The sequence below is a fragment of the Schistocerca serialis genome, chromosome 11 (genome assembly GCF_023864345.2).
Source record: "Schistocerca serialis cubense isolate TAMUIC-IGC-003099 chromosome 11, iqSchSeri2.2, whole genome shotgun sequence".
NCBI lineage: Eukaryota > Metazoa > Arthropoda > Insecta > Orthoptera > Acrididae > Schistocerca > Schistocerca serialis.
Window position 1 is genome coordinate 82865336 of NC_064648.1, and position 23291 is coordinate 82888626.

Genomic DNA, 23291 nt, shown 5'->3' on the forward strand with positions numbered 1-23291 from the left:
ACTACAGCGGGTCTACACCTTTGCTGACTTACCAGTACCATTATTTCTACAAGGACTGCAGTGGGTCTGCACCTCTGGTGGCCCACCAATACCGTAATCTCTACCAGGACTACAGTGGGTCTGCTCTGTGATGACCTACCTACCAATACTCTTCAAAATTTCGACTGACTCTGCTGTGGGTTTGCTCTGTTCTGGACCAATACCTGTCTGCATGTCAAGAGTCAGCACTGTCTTTCTGTTGGAAGGACAACACTACTTCTTCAAGATTGCATGGAAATCCACTACTTCCGTGTGCATTTTCTCTTACTGCTCAGACTTTGAGAAAAACACTGCAATGTTACTGTGATGAATGATCAGGACTGTCTTTATGGACTGTGAGAAAATTTTAGCTTTTGACCAACATTGTATCAATACGTGTGTGCATTTGATTTCTTCGTTATTGTAATTATGAAAATTTTTTTCAAATCTGTATTGGCCACTGCCCAAAACAATTTGTAAAATTTTATGTGGGGAGCATGGGCGCTATGTAAGTAGACTGTTTATGTTTTCTTATTGGCAACGTTATGTAGCGTTCCGTATGAAAATCACTGGCTGGGCTGTGTGCAGTCGGTCGCTAGTTTGCATTGTTGTCTGCCATTGTAGTGTTGGGCAGCTGGATGTTAACAGCACATAGCGTTGCGCAGTTGGAGGTGAGCCGCCAGCAGTGGTGGATTTGGGGAGAGAGATGGCGGAGTTTTGAAATTTGTAATACTGGATATCATGAACTGCTATGTATATTATGATTTTTCAACACTATTAAGGTAAATACATTGTTTGTTCTCTATCAAAATCTTTCATTTGCTAACTATGCCTATCAGTAGTTAGTGCCTTCCGTAGTTTGAATCTTTTATTTAGCTGGCAGTAGTGGCGCTCGCTGTATTGCAGTAGTTCGAGTAACGAAGATTTTTGTGAGGTAAGTGATTTGTGAAAGGTATAGGTTAATGTTAGTCAGGGCCACTCTTTTGTAGGGATTTTTGAAAGTCAGATTGCGTTGCGCTAAAAGTTATTGTGTGTCAGTTTAAGCCCAGTCACGTATATAAATTTTCAAAAGGGGACGTTTCAAGGTTAGTTGGGTTTAAGTAGTTCTAAGTTCTAGGGGACTGATGACCTCAGAAGTTCAGTCCCATAGTGCTCAGAGCCATTTGAACCATTTGAAGAAGAATTTAAACTGATATTTGAATGAAAGAAGTAGGAAAATACTCCGGAAAAGACAGGAATAAAGCAATATGTACTTAGGAACTAAGCACAGGGATACCATGTCAAGAAAGCTGCACGAAAATTGTGAATAAATCGAAAAAGAAATGATCGTCGGAAAAGATAAATTCAGCATACAGAAAAACCAAAACCACATCCGTTGAATTAAATGGAGGAGTGTCAACATTAATAGTGGAGAAAGAGTTACGATGTTAAACGCAGAGGAGAGAGAGGATATGTGGAAAGACGGTGTTTAATGGCTTTAGGAGGGAAAAGAGCTGTCAGTGACGAGCTGGAAGAAGAAACATACGTCAATAAGGGGTTCATTATTACTGTCAGAGTCTGACACAGCTATGGAGGACTTGCACTTGAATAAGGTAAAAGACATAGATACTCAAGTTTTGCAATTCCTAAATGCGCTGGGATTAAACGCAACAAAACGTCGTTTCATGTTGTGGTGGAGACTTTCGAAAATATCATCGGTATAATTCCAAAGGTAGTAAAGGGAAATAAATGCGAGACTTATTGCACAATCAGTACAGTAGCTCAAGAATGCAAGTTTCAGAAACAAATAGCATAGGATGCAAAAATAGTTGTGGACGTGACCGATGGTTTTGCTTTAGAAAAGGTAAAGGCAGTTCTGAAGAAGCAACACTTAAGAAAAATTAAGGCTCTTTTATGGGATTTGCAGACCTAGGAGAAACGTTAGGGAATGTCGAATGGTGAAGGATTATCGAATATCTGAGAAAATAACAGTGAGCATTACGGAAAGACGTGAAATATACATATGTATAAGTATCATAAAGTAACAATTAGTACTGACGACAAATGACGAAGTGCTCGTATTAAGAAAGGTATAAGACAGAGATGAACTCTTTCATTCTTACTGTTCAATGTGGCCACGCGGAGTGGCCGCGTGGGTTGAGGCGCTATGTCACGGATTGCGTGGCTCCTCCTGCCAGAGATTCGAGTCCTCCCTCGGACATGGGTGTGTGTGTTGTTCTTAGCATAAGTTAGTTTAAGTAATGTGTAAGTCTAGGGACCCCAGACCTCAGCAGTTTGGTCCCTTGGGAATTCACAAACATTTGAAAATTTTGTTCAACGTGTACATCGCAAAAGCAGTGACAGGTCGGTCCAGGAGTGGGGTTAAACCACAGAGTGAAAGATCACCAGGGATAAGATTCGCAGATGACATTGTTCATGTCAGTGAAAGCAAGGAATATTTGCAGAACATACTGAATAGAATGAACAGTCTACAGAGCACAGAAAATGGACTGAGAGTAAATCGAAGAAAGGCGAAAATAGTGAGGAGCGGAAGAAACGTGGTTTGTGAGAAAGTCTATTGTTATCAAAAAAATTTTCCTTGTTTTGAGAAAGATATTTCTGAAAATGTGTGTTTGGACTGCAGCTTTGTGTCAGACGAGGAAATCCCAGAAAGAAGAGAGTCAAAGCATTTTGGACGTGGTGCTATAGAAGGATGTTGAAAATTACGAAGACTGATTAGATACGGAATGGGGAGCGGAGAAGATTATATGGAAAACATTTACAAAAAGAAGAGACGTGATGATGGCTCATGTATTAAGAATCAAGGAATAACTATTATGATGCTTGAAGGAATTACAGAGTGTGAAAATCGTAGGGCAAGACAGAGACTGGAATATACGGAAAGAACAACTGAGGACGGAGGGCGCAACTGCTGCTCTGGGGCGAAAAATTGGCACAGGAGGGGGAACCGTTGCGGCCACTGGAAAACCTGTAGGGACATTGATCAACGAAAAAAAAATGGCGATTTAGAAGATTGTTGGCCTTTTTAACTGGCATTCTTGCTTACTTCTGCCAATAAAAAGTGCGTCTGATATTCAAATGACAGGAAAGAGAGCGTTGACTACTGAATATATTTGAATTTCCATTGACATTTGCAATCAAAGTTCATCATAAAACCATTACTGAAGCTGTGTTTCGTTGTCTTCTGCTACCAGACAGTGCTACAGGTTGTCCCATGTTTATACAAAAAGGACGTACAGGAACGTCTTCATGTTCTTACATGTTTCTCCTCCCCACATTACTTTAGGTATCTAGTTAGTAAAGTTTTATCGAATACTTTTATGGAAGAAAACTATATCCCTCAAGGAGATGTTGCAACTGTGACGTGGTTTCTGATGGCTATAACTAACAATACCTCAATGGACTGTTCGGGCGCTTTAGTTGCGGAGAGTTTTCCAGTTTTCAATACATCTTTCACAATTGCAGCAAGTACGCACCAACTGCAGATGACTAGAGAGATGGGCACACAGACCTGGATTCAAGTAATTGTCAGAAAATAAACTGCAGGTGTTGCTTGTTAACAGTTCCCGTCATCCTTTCCGTCTTCCAGAACTGAAACTGAGGGACATCTTTTTGAATATGAAGGCGTCGGTGAGGTATATGGGCATCCATTTTCATCAGGCGTTCAAGTGCCTCCCACATCTGAGGAACTTTTGCTCTCGATCCATCAAAGCCCTTGAAATTTTAAAGCGTGCAGCACACAGAGTTTGGGAAGAAGATCGAGCAGACCTGCCCCAGTTTTAAAGAGAGTTTGTCTAGTCCCAGCTTCATGATGGATCTCCGATGATCAGACCTTCTAGACCATCGTATTTGGAGGTCCAGTGGGTGGGCATTAGGCTGGAAACAGGTGCATTTAGAGCCTCTTCACCGAAGCTTGCCACGCACCACTTCTAATCTGATGGCAGCTGCTTGCCGTAACCCATCTCCATGGCTGAGGTCGCTAATGCAATCCTGTGCAGTGGCGCTTGACCTGGTGGTAAGGCAGTTTGGATTCTGGCGGCGGAAAAAAGTTTTTACTGACAGTATTTGGGTGGCGAGGGGAGGACAGGTGGTGGCGTAAAGCTCCTGGTCACCAGGCTCTACGCCAGTGTTCTCGTTTGAATACCAAAGCTCTCTGCAGTGTCTCACAAAGTGGGGGCATGCAGCAGTGTTAATGGTGGTTTGCCTGCAGGTTGGGGATGTTTAGCCTGGTGGCCCCCTTTGTGTCAATCATGAGGAGAAGGCCATGTGCCAGCACTGGGTTTCACCCTCCCCTTTCCCCTGTCATCATCATACAAAACAAAGATCACGCTACACACACACACACACACACACAAACATACACACACACGCGCGCGCGCGTGCGCGCGCTATACGTACATGAAATATTACAAATATTTTAATGGATCACGTTGTAAATAAAAATAAAACAAAGAAGCTACCCACTGTGCAACAAGCTTACAAAATGTCTTGTAAAATCTAACTGCCAGCATACCGTACTGATTCTCTCCCACTCACAGAGTGGCTTTTCAATAATCGTCTGTGAGCAGTGGGACCATTTGGGAACCGAACAAAGAGCTCTATTTTAAAAGTGGTTGTGTCGAATACTAAGCCTTTCACCACAGATGGAGTAATTCATCACCATATTATGTTTAGAAGCCATACTTATTTTAAATTTGACTGATTTTAAAGATTGTAATTTTTTAGGTATATTTACTAACGTCTTACATGAACACATGAATTTTAAGATTGTTTATTGAAATGTATCTAGACATAGAGGATCCCTTGGGTGCTCAATGGTTTTCTCTGATTGTGTCCTCAGAGTCTGCCTACCAGATGCTTTCACAATCCGTCATGCTGAGCTATAGGATATTTGGAAGACCCTGTATCGTATGAGATGATACAAAGGAAACATGTTTGTAAACTGATCCAATACCCTTAGCGCTCTACAGGCAAAATAAGCATGTAGGTGAAAAGCTTACGTAAAATATACGAACTGCATTTCTCTTGCGGCCACATTGTGGATAGGTGGTGGTGTTCTGCCAGGTACCTGGGCTGAAACCAGCAGGTACATATAGAGGTGAAGCAGGCCCGTAGGGAGTGGCAGTTGAAGAAAGCATCATTCCCTTGGAACCTGTGAACTCACCGTTGAGCCAGAAGGTCAGGCGTGAATGGGAAGGTGAGTGGCTTGTCACTTGTCACCGTACTGGACGTTGCGCTTTGTGGGTGGCGTTTTCTCCATAGAAAGTTCCAGCCATTTCTGAAATTCGATGAACTGTCCAGATTACACTCTAAGCTGTTAGGTTGAAGGAGTTTCAGAGTGGTGTCTCATCCCTTACCAGTCCAACCTTTAGTCAGCTGCAATTCCTACTGTTCCATTTAAAATCTTTCATTGTACCTTTCCTCTTTTACTTGACTGCTTTACAAATCATGATTTCATACATCATAGTGTTTCTCTCTCTGTCTCTCTCTCTCGCTATGTGTGTGTGTGTGTGTGTGTGTGTGTGTGTGTGTGTGTGTGTGTGTGAATTCCTATGGGACCAAACTGGTGAGGTCCCTAGACTTACACACAACTTAAACTATGTTAATAACAACACACATACCCATGGCTGAGGGAGGACTCGAAACTCCAGTGGGAAACTCTAAGTGGGCGGCCCACACAGAGTGGAAATAATGTAAAAGATATTGTGACTGTGTACTGGAAACTTGTAGTTTCAATAGAGACTAGCAACAGTCACAGAAAAGCCTTACGTAAAATATTGCCTGCGAATTCTCAACTGCGTCTTATGTAGAAAGTAATATCAATAGCTGGGTTGGATTGTTTGGTGGATGAGACCAGACGGCGAGGTCATCGGTCTCATCGGATTAGGGAAGGAAGCCGGCTGTACCCTTTCGAAGAAGCCATCCAGGGATTTGCCTGGAGTGATTTAGGGAAATCACGGCAAACCTAAATCAGGATGGCCAGGCGCGGGATTGAAACGTCGTCCTCCCGAATGCGAGTCCAGTGTGCTAACCGCTGCGCCACCTTGCTGGGTTCAATAGCTGGCAATGCTGGGACACAGTGGGGTGGGGGATTACTCTGTCAAGGAATCCATCAACTCCTCCACAGAAGGGAGAAATGTCTCTTTTCATCTCCTTTCAAAGAGTATCAAACTAACATTCAGCCCAACAGTCGCATCTGTGACTATTTTCTAATAGAACACTAAAACAAGCATTAAAGATTTAATTTAATAATTGCCAACATCTTGCTTCCTTTCAGAGTCTGTGGTAATTCTGTCCATTTTGTAACGAAAATTTTATAAGAGTAGCAGTTGTCATTATGTTAACAGTTCTTTTGTATTATTTATTACAGCATAATTCTTGTAGAATCATCATGTCCAACGTACTGGTTGCGTACTGTTCTGGAATGAGACCTCAGGGAGAAGGCCAAAACGATGGACCAAGACACTCTGAAGTAATGATTCAGTACACATACATAAAAACTTTTGATGTCAGTTGAGCCGGCCTCGGTGGCCGAGCGGTTCTAGGCGCTTTACTCTGGAACCGCGCGACTGCTACGGTCGCAGATTCGAATCCTGCCTCGGGCATGGATGTGTGTGATATCCTTAGGTTAGTTAAGTTTAAGTAGTTCTAAGTCTAAGGGACTGATGACCTCAGAGCCATTTGAACCATTTGTTGTCAGTTGATTACATGGCATGCTCATTGAAACTGGATTCTGATATCGCATCTCACATAATAAATACTGCTGTAAAGACACTGTTGCACAATTGAGAACATATCCGCAACAATAACAAAAAGTCTGGTTATGTGGACAATACATACCTCCTAAAGGTGGCTTGAATCCCAGAGCTGCAGAAAGAAAAGTAGTGTAAATATATAAAGTCAACAGAGTCTGTTTTCAATAAATATAAATGTACAAAAGTAAATGAGATAAGTGCAGGAGAATAGTATAGTTCTAAGTTTCTTCAGCAATGGCAGTCGCTTGTATAAAATAGGCACATATCTAAATCATGAAGCAAAAAATAAAACTTTCTACTGATGGCTCAAAAACTTAATTTTTAGACAAATTTCAATTAACTATGTTCTTATTGCGTAATTTTTATCAGTCCTAGGAATCTGCATAACAACAAATAAAATGAAAACAAAATTATATCAATAAAACACACTCAGCACAGTGCCTATGTGAACAATCAAAACAGCTTTCTATAGCACTCTGGCGTGTTCCTTTCCCTGTTTTGCCCGGTAAGAACTAGTTATTCACTTTCAATGTCTTTGAGGTTTATAGGAGATTATAGTGAAATCTGTCTTAGTTTTATTTCTTTTGAGTTCAGCTCTCACAAGGCATATCTTGAATTTCATTCATATAAGATCTTCAGACTCATCCAAAGTAACCCTAAATATTGGAAGATATCATTTAAAAAGTCTGTGAGATTTAGAAAAAATATGTGAGACAAGATGATACCTTAGTTTTAAACGGTCAAACTCAATTTCCTTTTACCCCTCTCTTAAATTAAGTTTCATTTATATAAGTAATAGGCTAAAATTGTAAATTCTGTTCTCTTTTCATCTGTTCCGACTGCAGCAACAAACACAGAAACAAGTTTATGTTTCATTTGTAATGATATTTAGCCATAAGTCACAAATAATTTTATCTGTGTTTGTGAGGTATAGTTGTCATCTGTCAGTGGCTTAGGAAGGCAAAGGGTTGTTCCTTATTTAACAAATAATATTTTGAAGAACGTTAGGAAAATTTTCCCCAGCTACAATTAAAAAATGAAATTATTCCAAGGCTAATTACTAAAGATATTAACTATTTAATGATGTAAAGATATATAAGGTACACTTTACACTAACTGCAAATAAAGTAAAGTCTTGCATTCAGAATAAGATAGATTCTTGAGTAGAGATGCAATGAGCACTCTGGAACAAAACCGTCACAGAGTTTGCTCTCCTTATTTGTATATGACATCGCATTCCAAGATAGTGGAATCGAAGATGGCAAGGCAGGAAATTAAAAAATCCAAGACAGGGCAACTACTGAAATATCCAAGATGATGGAAATACCTCACTTCTCCAAATTTTAGAATGATGGGAAATTTAAGAAGCCTACTTACGACCGCGAGAAATCCAAAAAGCCCAGACTTGCGTGTGCTGCCCTATTTTGGATGCGCTCAGTATACCCAAATGGCATGTATATTGCCAATACATTTAGGGGCAGTGTTATGGAACAGTGTCTCCCATAACTGCTCTGTAATCTAATTAATGACCCATTCATCAAATTAGACTACTAATTCAATTCAATTTTCGAGCGATAAATGAAAGTGTACATGTAACTGAAACAAATGCCAGCGATTGTGAATCTAATAAGTTCTTCATTTATTGCAAGTCTATGCTGTGAGTGATGTGTGTAACGTTTCTGTGTAAGCTGGGTCTGCTGGCTGGCTGTGGGAAGTCGAGAAATGCACGGCGAGAATAGCAAGTGGTTCGCAAAACTTTTTTTCGCTGAAAGGGACAGAATGCAGCCAGGTACACACTGAGAAGCAGCTGCAGTGCGGGACAGATGTGGGACGCCTTGCGTGGTCACTGCATGGGCAGCCGGGAGAAATCTGCATTCTGTAAATTCCATTGCGAGAAGGAGCAAAATGATTAAGTTTTAAAAAGATAGAGGTTTGTGGCGGGTTGGGGGAAAAATGAAGCAGTCAGAGAGAGAAGTACCCATTGGATTCAAAGGAGGCCAAGAGTAACTTACGTTGAAATGTAGGGGCAGATATTCGTAGGCACCTGCTACAGGTGTTGAATATCAAAACCTACGATACTTAGAATCCTTTGTAACGTCAGATGCCATCAGATAATAGAGTGCTGTTGTCATACTGAATACTAGCTCTCGGATGCTAAGTAAGGTTTCGCTACTCTTGTGGAAGATGCAGTTTTATAATAGGACCTGGTTAGCGATATTATACGGCTCATCGTCTGACGTTTATTGTTTCACGAAACCGTGAACAGTAAACGTTGTTGTTTAATGATCCAGGATTGTATCGCCCATCTGAGGGAAGACGAAACCAACTACTCAGTGTTTCAACAAGATGACGCTACTGCTAACAGAGCTTACAACACACTATGCGTCTTATGGAAGAGTTTTTTGGCGAAATTTTCATCTCAAAGAACCTGTGGCAGCCTAGCTCCTCGGAGTTTACGCCAACAGACTTTTTTCTTTGGGGAATAGCATGTAGTGTACCGCAAACGCCAATGCTTGATTGGAGATTTAAATATTGAAATAGCTTCATACATGAGAAGCATACCATAGCCAGGTGGACAGAAAGGGATTCCCAATAAAATTAGACGGGTTGAGCCTTGTATAGTCACTCGTGGATGTCATTCCCAACATACTGTACATAGTGACCACACAGTTACGTTCTGAGCACCCATACAAACAGTGTCACTCAATACACATATTATATACTCGTTACAGAGGAAATGTTGAGAAAGAAGAAATCCTGACCTCTGCCACATTCGAGCAACGAAAAAATTCATAGGTGACAAATGAAAATTTCTATCAACGCTGGGGTTCTATACCGGGTCTTCTGTTTAGCAGGAAGATGCATAAACTAACTACGCTACCTTGACATAGCAGTTAGACACAACTGCGCAGACTACACAAGTGTGCTACCCGTGCTACATCCATATTCCTATTCGCCGCACAGCCGGCCATAGTGGCCGAGTGGTTCTAGGCGCTTCAGTCCGGAACCGCGCTGCTGCTACGGGCGCAGGTTCGAGTCCTGCCTCGGGCCGGTATGTGTGTGATGTCCTTAGCTTCAAAAATGGCTCTGAGCACTATGGGACATAACATCTGTGGTCATCAGTCCCCTAGGACTTAGAACTACTTAAACCTAACTAACCTAAGGACATCACACACATCCATGCCCGAGGCAGGATTCGAACCCGCGACCGTAGCGGTCACGCGGTTCCAGACTGAAGCGCCTAGAGATGTCCTTAGGTTAGTTAGGTTTAAGTAGTTCTAAGTCTAGGGGACTGACGACCTCAGATGTTAAGTCCCATAGTCCTCAGAGCCATTTGAAATATCATTCGCCTCACACTACCAAAGTTGTGTCCCCTAGCCCTCTTCCCCCTTTTCGCTCACCGCATCGCACAAAGTCCCTGCACTGAATGATGATGTTAGCCCTGACTGCTGAGCCAAAAGATTATGACCTCCTGCTTCATAGCCTGTTTGTCCGTCTTTTGAACGAAATACTGCACTGATTTCGCGTAACAGGGTTCCGACGGTTTGAAAATTCGGAAATTAGTGGTAAGTTCTATGGGACCAAACGCTGAGGTCATCGGTCCCTAGGCTTACACAGTACTTAATCTCACTTAAACTAACTTATGCTAAGGAAAACATACGCACTCATGCCCAAGGGAGGACTCGAACCTCCGATGCGGGCAGCCATGCGAACCGTGGCAAGGCGCCTGAGACCGCACGGCTAAGACGCGTGGCCCCGACGCTTTGTTTGCACAGCTCATGTACTTCGCGTAAACAACGGGCCGCTGATTTGCTTACGCAGTGATAGCACCAGATAGCGACTCAGATGGGTACCGTAGGATTTACATCAGACGCATTTGGTCGCCGAGACATCACCGTGAGTTCACTATATTGCTCCTCAAACCACTGTAGCACGGTTCTCGCTCCGATACACGGACCATTATACTGCTGAAAGATGACATCGCCGTCGGAGAAGACGCCGAGCATGAAGGGATGCAGGCGGTACGGAACTGTCAATGTGTCTCCGATTGCCGGCCGCGGTGGTCTAGCAGTTCTGGCGCTGCAGTCCGGAACCGCGGGACTGCTACGGTCGCAGGTTCGAATCCTGCCTCGGGCATGGGTGTGTGTGATGTCCTTAGGTTAGTTAGGTTTAAGTAGTTCTAAGTTCTAGGGGACTTATGATCTAAGATGTTGAGTCCCATTGTGCTCAGAGCCATTTAAATTTTGTCTCCGATTACTACCACAGGTGCCACGCAAGTGCAGGAGAATGCCTCCCACACCATAATACTGCTCCCATCAGCCAGTGTCAGTGGGTCGCTGCACGTTTGAAGCCGCCGTTCACCTCGATGACGACCATCGACGTTGTGTAGCAAAAATGTGGTTCACCCGAAGAGCCGACACTTTTCCATTGATCGACGGTCATACCCCGAAGGTCCTGTGCCCGCTGCAATCGTAACTAACGATGTCGTTGCCTCAACATGTGAACACGTGGGGGTGGTGAGCTGCGGAGCTCCGTGTTGAGCAATGCACGGTGAGAGGTGTGCTCCGGAACACTTGTGCGTGCACCAGCACTGTGCTCTTTCGGCAGAGGTGCCACAGATCACCATCCGTGCTGCTCCACATAGCAGAGAAGCCTCCGAGCCCAACGTCCTGTGAAGAACAGTGGACGTCTAACCATTCAGCGCCTAATAGTAGTTTGACAGTCGAACCCCTTCCCGCAGATGCTCACGACAGTAGCACGTGAACATTCGACCGTCTCCGCCGTTTTAGAGATACTCGTTCGCAAGTTCTGCGTAATAATAATCTGCCATTTGTCGAAGTCGCTTATCTCGGTGGATTTCGCCATGTGCAGCCCGTATCTGCGCCGTCCGTGGCTGCTCCACTTACGCACTTTCGTCACTGCGTCACGTGCCCGCAGCGCCAGCAGGCGGCGTCCGGCGACGCGGTGGGCAGTCGTCGTAATGTTTCGGCTTATCGCTGTATATCTGTACAAGTGGTGCCTGTTCTTTCGGACATGTCGGGAAGAAAAGACACCACTCATACAGGTTGTAGATGTTTTTGAAGGCCTTTATGGTCAAAAACATCAGATGGTAGAGAGTGCCAAAATTAGCACTGTGCGATCTAGAACTAACGCTCAGCAATGAATACTTAGTTTTGTCTTATTTACTTTAGCAGTCCAGGCTAATATTGACAGTGCAAAATGACAGCCACTCTTCTCAGTGCACGCCTTGTGAGGCATGAAAGTTGCTCCCCCGACTCTGCTTGAGTTTTGTACAGTGAATACTCCGTGTAGCCACACGGGAAAAAAATACAATTAAGGGCAATATGGTTTATTCGTTTGGATGTTCACGTTACCAATTCTGACGCAGAGACATAAGCAGTTTGCACGACGTGTGCCCACCTCTCTGCCCACTGAGGCCCTCGAGCTGCCTGCAGCACTCACTCACTCTGCACGGAGACGCTCACAACGCGACACTACAGAGCGCTCTGCCCTCTCCGACTCCTTTCGTACCCACAGGGCTTCAAGTTCAGTGTCTGGACGTAAATTTGCTGAGGTGCCACCACGCAGTTGTCAAACAAACAAAACAAAATTGGCTTAGAAGGAGACAAGACTTCCGAGTGTTGTTACCGAAACAGCATTTGACTAACTCAGCTTGTAGCATAGTCGGATTTTCAATCATGAACACGAAAGTGGAATCTAGCTAGTAGCATACTTTTTTAAATGTAATATTTATCAACAACGTTAAGTAAGAAATAAAAGTGGCATCCTTTTATTGACGGTTACTAGATGTCTACAAATGAATTTAAACTTCTTAGGAATATGCCAAAACGTATTTTATTCAATGAAAAAATTACATATTTCAATAACACTAGTGAGTCTGTGAAAATAATACTTTCTCATTATCTATCTGATGTATCGACTTCGTATGCCACATTTCAATTTACTGTCAGTAGCAACGAATAACCAAGATGTTATTCTTATTAAACACTATCGTTCCATATCTGTCAATTAAGATTACACTTTGTTAATAAATATAGAAGTTTTTTAAAAAATTAAAAGATACAGGGTGACGCAGAAAAACGGGAACATTTCCAAAATCCAATAAAACTAGAAGTGAAGAAGGAAATAAATTGCATTCATCGTAACCGAAACCTTGCAACTTTGCCATTTAGGAAACATTGATGGCATTTATCATTTTTCAAAAATTACGTCCTTTAGATGGCGCCCTCCTGTACGCTGCTGTTGAGATTCCTCATTGACCACTGCAAAATCTCAGCTGGCATACTGTGGATTGCATCCCAAATTCTCTGTTTTAACTCGTCCAGGGTTCTTGGTCGAGTCGTGTAGACTTTGCTCCACGAGAAAAGTCACAAACGGATAGATCTGGCGATCTAAGAGGCCCGGGTATTTTAACGAATCGTGAGATCACACGGTAGCCAAACAATTCTCGCACGTATGCCACTGATTGCCGTGTAGTGTGTGATGTCGCTTCGTCACGTTGAAACCAGGCTTCTTGAACGTTTGCAAAGTTGTTCAATGCAGGAGTAACGAAAGTTCGTAACATCTCCGCGAACCGATCGGCGTTGACAGTTATTGTGTTTCGTTGTTCATTTGCGAGACAATACGGTCCGATAATCCCACGTGATGAAACAGCACGCCATACAGTCACTTTAGCAGCGTGTGAAGGGCGCTCATGAACGTCATTAGGATTTGTGTTTTGCCAGTAGCGGTAGTTCCGTTTGTTCACATTACTTGTGCCTCATCTGACGTCCAAAACTTTTTTTAGAAATTCATCGTCATTGTTTATTTTTGTTGTCATTTGTTGACAGAATCCTAATCGTAATCGGAAATCGTGGTCCTTAAATTGTTGCACCATCTGTAGTTTGCACGGATGAAATTTTAAATGAAGATGAAGGATTCTGCGAACACTCTCCCTGGACACTCCAGTCGCTGCTTCTTGCTTACGAATGGACGCCGTGGTCTCCGTAAGACAGACACGCGTTCAACATCAGTGTTCGCTGGAGAACGCACACTTCTTGGTCGTCCTGTTGGTTTCTTTTTGAGGGCAGATCCAGTGTCTTCAAAGTTATTAATCCAAAATTTTATCGCGTCTTTCGACGGAACGGCATCATGACTTCCTAAACTACAAAAATGTCAAAACTCCCTCTGCGCCGCTACCAAACTATCATTGTTTTTATAAAACACTTTTATGGCTAACGCACGCTGTTGTCCGCTCCACGGACGCACGATTAGTGAAATGGCGAACTGTTTACTTGCTGTCTGTCACGAACCCGCAGTGCTGCCACGTGCGCATGGCTGCCACTACTCATTTCAAACTTTCCCGTTATTCTGTGCCACCCTGTGTTTATCTTACTAGCAAGATTCGAACCATCGAACGTACTAACGTACTGAGAAACCGACGAATTCGTCGAAATAATGAAAATTGTTTTTAACTGCACTTGGAGATCTGCTAATTGTGAGCCGGCCGCGGTGGCCGTGCCGTTCTGGCGCTGCAGTCCGGAACCGCGGGACTGCTACGGTCGCAGGTTCGAATTCTGCCTCGGGCATGGGTGTGTGTGATGTCCTTAGGTTAGTTAGGTTTAAGTAGTTCTAAGTTCTAGGGGACTTATGACCTAAGATGTGTGAGTCCCATAGTGCTCAGAGCCATTTGAACCATTTGCTAATTATGAAAGGTGATATTACAGAGTTCTTTGTCGTACTGTCTTAGAAAATTTATGTGCGTGCACTGAACGCCATCTGCTACAAGTGTGCACAAAATCGGAATCTGTGAGGACCCCTCGTCATTGTAGAATCCTCCTTTTACCACCAGCATAACTATGACCTGAAGCCACTTTGGCACGAAAAACTCTTAATAATTACCTGACAGATCTTTCACTGGAAACTGTCCTCAGAAACATTAATAAATTATTTCTTTGGTATTGTGTGACGTCATCACACGTACAATCAGTGCCTTCCCCGTACTCTCTGCACTGCCGAAGGGGTCTGCTAACTCAGCAACAAAACACCTCCTACGCTCGCTAATGGGGGATCGTCATCGAAATCCATGCGCTGTGTGGAAAGGCCACATCACAGAAGAATTTCAGTGTTCCTACTACAGACCCTGGAAGCAAAAGAACCCCTTACGCGACTTGCCGTAAGATCAAACAGATCGTACTATCTTGCGTACATGGGCATGTTACAGCGTGTCATGAAATGATTCCGTAGTATCCATCATTTTATTTCCTACTGAAAAAAGGTTTTGGGCAGTATTACGTTAGTGAAGCATCTGTATACACGTACGACGCTAATCCGCAAACTAAGGTTAAGGTTTTTGAGGTACAAAAAATTTAATTGGTCATAATCAAATTTAGATGCATTGTAGTACAGGTTTTGCATTACAGGGTTATTACAAATGATTGAAGCGATTTCACAGCTCTACAATAACTTTATTATTTGAGATATTTTCACAATGCTTTGCACACACATAGAAAAACTCAAAAAAATTTTTTAGGCTTTCACAAATGTTCGATATGTGCCCCTTTAGAGATTCGGCAGACATCAAGCCGATAATCAAGTTCCTCCCACACTCGGCGCAGCATGTCCCCATCAATGAGTTCGAAAGCATCGTTGATGCGAGCTCGCAGTTCTGGCACGTTTCTTGGTAGAGGTGGTTTAAACACTGAATCTTTCACATAACCCCACAGAAAGAAATCGCATGGGGTTAAGTCGGGAGAGCGTGGAGGCCGTGACATAAATTGCTGATCATGATCTCCACCACGACCGATCCATCGGATTTCCAATCTCCTGTTTAAGAAATGCCGAACATCATGATGGAAGTGCGGTGGAGCACCATCCTGTTGAAAGATGAAGTCGGCGCTGTCGGTCTCCAGTTGTGGCATGAGCCAATCTTCCAGCATGTCCAGATACACGTGTCCTGCAACGTTTTTTTCGCAGAAGAAAAAGGGGCTGTAAACTTTAAACCGTGAGATTGCACAAAACACGTTAACTTTTGGTGAATTGCGAATTTTCTGCATGAATGCGTGAGGATTCTCTACCGCCCAGATTCGCACATTGTGTCTGTTCACTTCACCATTAAGAAAAAATGTTGCTTCATCACTGAAAACAAGTTTCGCACTGAACGCATCCTCTTCCATGAGCTGTTGCAACCGCGCCGAAAATTCAAAGCGTTTGACTTTGTCATCGGGTGTCAGGGCTTGTAGCAATTGTAAACGGTAAGGCTTCTGCTTTAGCCTTTTCCGTAAGATCTTCCAAACCGTCGGCTGTGGTACGTTTAGCTACCTGCTTGCTTTATTCGTCGACTTCCGCGGGCTACGCGTTAAACTTGCCCGCACGCGTTCAACCGTTTCTTCGCTCACTGCAGGCCGACCCGTTGATTTCCCCTTACAGAGGCATCCAGAAGGTTTAAACTGCGCATACCATCGCCGAATGGAGTTAGCAGTTGGTGGATCTTTGTTGAACTTCGTCCTGAAGTGTCGTTGAACTGTTATGACTGACTGATGTGAGTGCATTTCAAGCACGACATACGCTTTCTCGGCTCCTGTCGCCATTTTGTCTTACTGCACTCTCGAGCGCTCTAGCGGCAGAAACCTGAAGTGCGGCTTCAGCCGAATAAAACTTTATGAGTTTTTCTACGTATCTGTAGTGTGTCGTGACCATATGTCAATGAATGGAGCTACAGTGAATTTATGAAATCGCTTCAATCATTTGTAATAGCCCTGTATTTTTTCACGCGATCGCCATTTATCTCTACACATTTTGTCATTCGTAGGACGAGTTTTTTGATTCCTGTGTCATAGACGTCTCCCAACGCCTTTTGCAGTCAGTTCTTCACTTCGATTTTCACATCGTCGTTGTCGGAAAAGTGTTTTCCAATAAGATGTTTCTTCAATTTAGTGGCCGGCCGCTGTGACCGAGCAGTTCTAGGCACGTCAGTCCGGAACCGCGCGGCTGCTACGGTCGCAGGTTCGAATCCTACCTCAGGCATGGATGTGTGTGATGTCCTTAGGTTAGTTATGTTTAAGTAGTTCTAAGTTCTAGGGGACTGATGACCTCGGATGTTAAGTCCCATAGTGCTCAGAGCCATGGAGAGGAGACAAACTCTCGTTGTCAGCACGTCTGTTTTGTATGGCTCTGCGAAGTTTCTTCAAGATCCCACAACATCTTCCAGCATTTATTGCCCCACCTATTAGCAAAAAATCAATGCGCGGAACTCTTTTCCTGTCCCAAAACACTGACACGACGATTTTCCTTGCTATATCCTGGGTTGTGAATTTCTTGGGTATAATATTTCCGTTCATCTCCCTTTACAGACCCTCTATATACTTCATTTACCTTTCAGCTTTCCCTTCCTTGCTTAGGACTGGTTTTACATCTGAGCTCTTCATATTCATACAGTTGCTTCCCTTTTCTCAAGAAGTATCTTTAAATTTAGTGTAGGCGGAATCAATTTTTCCCCTAGTGAAACATTCCTACATTAGTCCTCTAGCCATTACTGTCAAACTCATCTTGAGAGACGTTTGTATTCCGCTTCGCTTGCTTTATTTACTAGATTTTTATATTTTGTTCTTTCATCAATTGAATTCAATATCTCTACTATGCCTTGTCTTTCGACCTATTCGACACTCTGCTGCCTTCTCTATTTCATCTCTTATAGCTATTCATTTGTCTTCTACTGTATTCATTTTCCCTGCCCTGCTCAATCGCTGCGTAATGCTTCGTCTAAAAGAGGCAACCTCTAGTTTTTTCAACTTATCCGTAATTAGTCTTCTTAATTTCCTAACATTTTGCAGTTTCTTCAGGTTTAATTTACAGTTCGCTACCAATAAATTGTGGTCAGAGTCCAATCCAACCCTGTAAATGTCTTACAGTTTAAAATCTGGTTCCGAAATCCCTTTCTTGCCATTATGTAATCAATCTGAAACCTCCCAGTGTCTCCAGGAGTCTTCCATGTATACGCGCTACTTTGATGATTCTCAAACAAGGTGTTAGCGATGGCCGCGCGGGGTAGCCGAGCGGTCTAGGGCGCCTTGTCACGGACCGCGGGCTCCCCCCGTCGGAGGTTCGAGTCCTCCCTCGGGCATGGGTGTGTGTTGTCCTTAGCGAAAGTTAGTTGTAGTTAGATTAAGAAGTGTGTAGGCCTAGGGACCGATGACCTCAGCAGTTTGGTCCCATAAGACCTTGCTACAAATTTCCATTGTTAGCAATGATATCCTCTGTGCAAAATTCGACCAGACGGCTTGCTCTTTCATTTATTTCCGTGAGTCGATATTCAATTTTTGCTTTTCTTCCTATCAAACTGCAGTCTCCCATCACAGTTAAATTATCGTTTCCTTTAACTATCTGAATAATTTTTTTTATCTCATCATACATTTCTTCCGTCTCTCCATTAGCTACAGAGCTAGTTAGCATACAAACTTGTACAAATATTGTAGGTGTGGATTTAGAGCATATCTTGGCTACGTTAATGCGTTCACTATGCTGTTTCACGGGGGTTATCTGCATTCCTATTTTCTTATTCATTATTACACCCACTCCTGCATTATTCCTTTGTGACTTTGTATTTATAACCCTGTATTCATCTGACAGAAGTCCTGTTTCTCTTGACACCGAGCTTCGCTAAGTCCCGATATATCGAACTTCAACCTATCCGTTTTTAAAACCACTAACCTACCTGCCCGATTAAGGCATTTAACATTCCAGAATCCTATCCGTAGAACGCAAGATTTGTTTTCCTTGGTGATGACGACCTTCTGAGTAGTTCCTGCATGGAGATCCGAATGGGAGATTCTTTCATCCCCAGAAATTTTTACCCAACAGGAAGCTATCACCATTTAATCGTAGAGTAGAGCTACATGCCAACGGGAAAATTACAGCTGCAGTTTCCCCTTGCTTTAGGCTGCTCGCAGTACCAGAACAGCAATGCCGTCCTGGTTAGCCAGATGAGTCAATCATCCAGACTGAGGCCCCTTCAACGACTGAAAAGGGTGCCGCCCCTCTTCAGGAGCCGTATGTTTGTCTGGCTTCTCGACAGGCATCACTCCATTGTTGTTGTACACAAAGTACAGCTATGTATCGCTAAGGCAGACAAGCCACCCAAACCGACGGCAAGTCCGTGGTTCATGGGAAACATCGGAAACTATGAACGAAATTTTCGCTCTGCAGCGGAGTGTGCGCTGATATGAAATTTCCTGACAGATTAAAACTGTGTACCAGACGGAGATTCGAACAAAGGACCTTTGCCTTATGCGGACAAGTGTTCTGCACTTGGTATGAAACTTTCTGGCAGATTAAAACTATGTTGCCAGACTGAGATTAGAGCTTGGGATCTTTGCCTATCGCGGGAAATTGCTCTACCATCCGAGCTAGCAAGCATGATTTACGACCAGCCCTCACAGCTTCAATTCTGCCAGTACCTCGTCTCCTAGGTTCCAAACTTCACAGGAGCTCTCCTGCAAACCTTGCAGAGTTAGCACTCCTGGGAGAAAGGATATTGCAGAGACATGGCTTAGTCACAGACAGGTGGATGGTTCCAGAATGAAGTATTGACTCTACAGTGGAATATGCGCTCCTCTGAATCTTCCTGGCAGACTGAAACTGTATGCCGGGCAGAGACTCGGGATCTTTGCCTTTCGTGGGCAAGTGCTCTGCCAGCTAACCTTCCTTCCAGGAGTGCTATTCCTGCATGGTTTCCAATAGAACTTTCGAAGGTATGAGACGAGATACTGGCCAAACTGAAGCTGTGACGACGGGGTGTGAGCTGTGCTTGGGTAGCTTAGCCAGTAGAGAACTCGCGCACGAAAGTCCAGAGTTCGAGTCTCGGACTGATACACAGTTATAACCTGCCAGGAAGTTTCTAATCAGAGAAGACTCCTCTGCAGGGTGAAAATTTCCTTCTGAAAACATCCCCCAGGCTGTGGCTAAGCCAGGTCTCCGCAATATAATTTCTTAAGGAGTGCTAGTTTTGCGAGGTTCGCAGGAGAAAAATGGTTCAAATGGCTTTAATCACTATGGGACTTAACATCTGAGGTCATCAGTCCTCTAGACTTAGAACTACGTAAACCTAACTAACCTAAGGACGTCATACACATCCATGCCCGAGGTAGAATTCGAACCTGCGACCGTAGCAGCCGCGTGGTTCCGGACTGAAGGGCCCAGAACCGCTCGACCACAGCGGCCGGCTCGCAGGAGAACGTATGTGAAATTTGGATGGTAGGAGACGAGATGTTGGCACAATTGAAGCTGTGAGGACGGTGCATGAGTTGTGCTCGGGTAGCTCAGTTGGGAGAGCACTTGCCCACCAGAGGCAAAGGTCCGAGTTCGAGTCTCGGTCCAGCTCACAGTTTCATTGGAAACTATGATTTAACCAACAGAAAATTGCAATATCGCTTCAGAACAAATTAGTGTATTTGCACGTGCTCTTTACGCTTTTTTCTGTAACAATCCAGAAGAATTGTACTTGTTTCCCATTGCCATTACGTGAAGTTTTTTGTTGTCATGTTGTATGTGCTTGGAATGTACGAACATAAATTTGTTTACATCATCAGGTATACCACTCACATAAATGCAGCTGACTACTGTGTATTACATCGAACTTCAAGGAGGAAACTCTCTCTCTCCAGGAGACAACGCCGAGGCAGGCTTGGCTTTAGCCGGTGGCAGTGACGGGAGGGCACTGTGTGCAGCCAGTTTTTCTTTTCTTTTTTTTGGCTTCTCCGCTAAATGATTACGACTGAAACTTTTTCTACCCACATGACTTTTACCTGCTACGTCCACCTCTTCAATGACCGCGAAGCCCTCGGTTGTGGAATTTCATAACTCTACTGAAACAATTACTCGTGATCATGTGTTACTCAAAGATCAAATCCTTACCTTTGAAAAATCCGACTTCGTAGATATCGATGACCAGTTGCACACAAACTTGTCTTTTTCCATCCTTCAGACCCTTCATGTACAATTTATACTTCCCGTAAGGTAAGGCGACGAACTTTTTTAAGGTGATCGGTCGTGTCCAGTATCGATGCATGTAGTAGGTGCCCTGCCAACAGAGGTAGCGATGTAATTACACAATACAGGTTTTGTGACTAAATCAAAACTTCAACTTGTAGGATTATTCTTTGTCGAGGTCTTTACTGAGTATCAGATGTAGCAGTCTCTTCCTGTTTTTCTTTTCTGCTCCTTTCATAACTTAGACACGCCTATTGCATTTTGGCCATCATATATTGGTACATGTAAGCTAAGGAAATAACAAAGGATGCCGAAATTCACACTCTAATAGTTAACATAGCAATGAGTGAACATCCTGATACTTCTCAGCAATCAGGGGCATGACAAAGACAGGAAAAGGAAAGTCGAAATCTCAAGGCATTCGCCTAACACGAGTGAAATTAAGAAACAGAGTCTAAGACGTCATGGTCTCCTGACCTTCATTGCTTACATACTCCGCCCTCACAATCATATTCTGCACATCAAGACGCTTCATTCGAACCCAAACACGATAAGATAACGTCAGTCTTGTATGAATTCATGTATATTATATGCAAATAACTAATAAATCGCACGTGCGCACCGTGGTTGAAATACTCGAGGCTGGTGTACACACTTACATTCCAGACACGACGGCACAGCAGCTTTTAGCTCGAGAGAGGCGAAACCGCACCCCAGGAGGCCAGTCCCAACCCATCTACGTCGGCCGGTGACCGCCTATAGAGCAGACAGCGTTTGTCCGAGTGAAAGGGGGAACGACCCCATGTTCGGCTTAAAAGCAAATTCCGCTACACTGTGTGGGAGCGGCCAGCCTACGCATTCTTCACGCATAGCACGCAGTTTCAGAGATTTTCGCAGAGAGACAGCAAACGCCAAACGCCGATACTACAGATTTCCGGATTGGTCGCCTTAAACAGAGCGTCATTCTCCCTAGAAGAGCAATGCTGATAGGCAGACGATATTTCTGACGCCTTGAGCTGATGGAGTAATGGAAGAGACCGAAAGATATACCCCTTCACGTCTGGCGTGGAGAGGGGCCGTTCCATTGTCGCTCTTGGAGCGAGAACACGTAACGCGAGCGTGCGCGCTCGTACGTGTACTCAAAGAGCGAGGAACAAGTCTCTCCTCAGTACTTCACTGGGAGAGCACCTCTGTCGAGAGCGAATCGAAGTGTGACTCTATACTGAGTCCTTGCAATTAAGCGTTGTTCACTGTATTGGCCGACACACTTATTGTGCAGTGTGAACGGACTGAGTAATAGTTAAACGCCTGCGAGCGAATTTAGAGTGGCATCGCGGTGGACTGGTTATCTGACCAGTGTACCACGCCAATAGTTAGACTAGGGGCGAATAGAAGTCCTTGAGTTCATCAAGGTGTAGGGAGAGTTTGATTGGCGGAGGTCAATCCAGACAGAACGAATCTTATTTGTCAGCAGCGAGCGGCGCGGACGGCAGTCATCGCAGCTTACAGTATTGTGCGCTACAGCTCTTGCGAGCCCCATATTTCCTCCACAACAGTACACTTCACTGCATTTCACACGCGACAGCCTCGACTGTACCTAGCAACATTCTAAAGAATAATTATTGAAGTTGAGTATCTCCTCCATGTCCGAACAACATCTCTTTGGTTCACTCAGAGACTCCTGGACACTTCCCTTGTTGAGAGCCCTTCCTGGCACAAAGAGACAATGTGGACACGATCGAACCGCGGTATCTAGGCATGGTTGAACTACAGACAACACGAGCCGTGTACGTCCTTCCTGGTGGAATGACCGGAACTGATCGGCTGTCGGACCCCAACCGTCTAATAGGCGCTGCTCGTGCATGATTGTTTACATTTTTTGGCAGGTTTTGTGACATCTCTGAACAGTCAAAGTGACTGTGTCTGTGGTACAAAATCCATAATCAGTGACTGTCTTCAGGAGTTCTGGGAACTGAGGTGATGCAAAACATTTTTTTGGTGTGTGTAAATGGATACTTAAATATGGAGCTCTAAAACCGGCAGTATATTTACAATCTGAAGCAGATACTTTTATGAGCCGATAGATTGATATTTTATCAGTATGTTTATCGAATATCTATATGTTGATGCCATTTAAATATCGATATATCGGGTACTCGATACCTTTAAAACTATCAACAGTTCTATCAGAAAGAGCAGGTGGTTGTTTCTCGAGGAGGTCCTGGCTATACTTCGGTCTTCCGTGAAGATGTATCCATGTCCACAGGACTGAATCCATTCGTTCCTGGTGTGACGAAGGCTTACAAACCCTACTGCACGTCGTCCGTTAAATCACTCAGTCTTAAGGCCAGGTTCTCATTCAAAATGGTCGAAAAATCGACTTTTTGTTGCATTTTTGAAAGATATTTGCGTCAGGAATGTTGATATAGGTCTTGGAATTGCAGACTAAAAAATGGCTCTGAGCACAATGGGACTCAACATCTTAGGTCATAAGTCCCCTAGAACTTAGAACTACTTCAACCAAACTAACCT

At 43.8% G+C, this 23291-nt stretch overlaps 1 protein-coding gene across 1 annotated transcript in view; it reads right to left on the reverse strand.

Annotated features, from left to right (window-relative positions):
* Positions 1-23291, reverse strand: part of LOC126427071 (uncharacterized) — a 148830-nt gene that overhangs the window by 19082 nt on the left and 106457 nt on the right. Inside the window, exons 4-5 of the mRNA XM_050089247.1 lie at positions 20685-20850; positions 6859-6885 (exon numbers count right to left, since the gene is read on the reverse strand). Coding sequence (XP_049945204.1) covers positions 6859-6885; positions 20685-20850 — 193 coding nt within the window. The remainder of the gene's footprint in view (positions 1-6858; positions 6886-20684; positions 20851-23291) is intronic.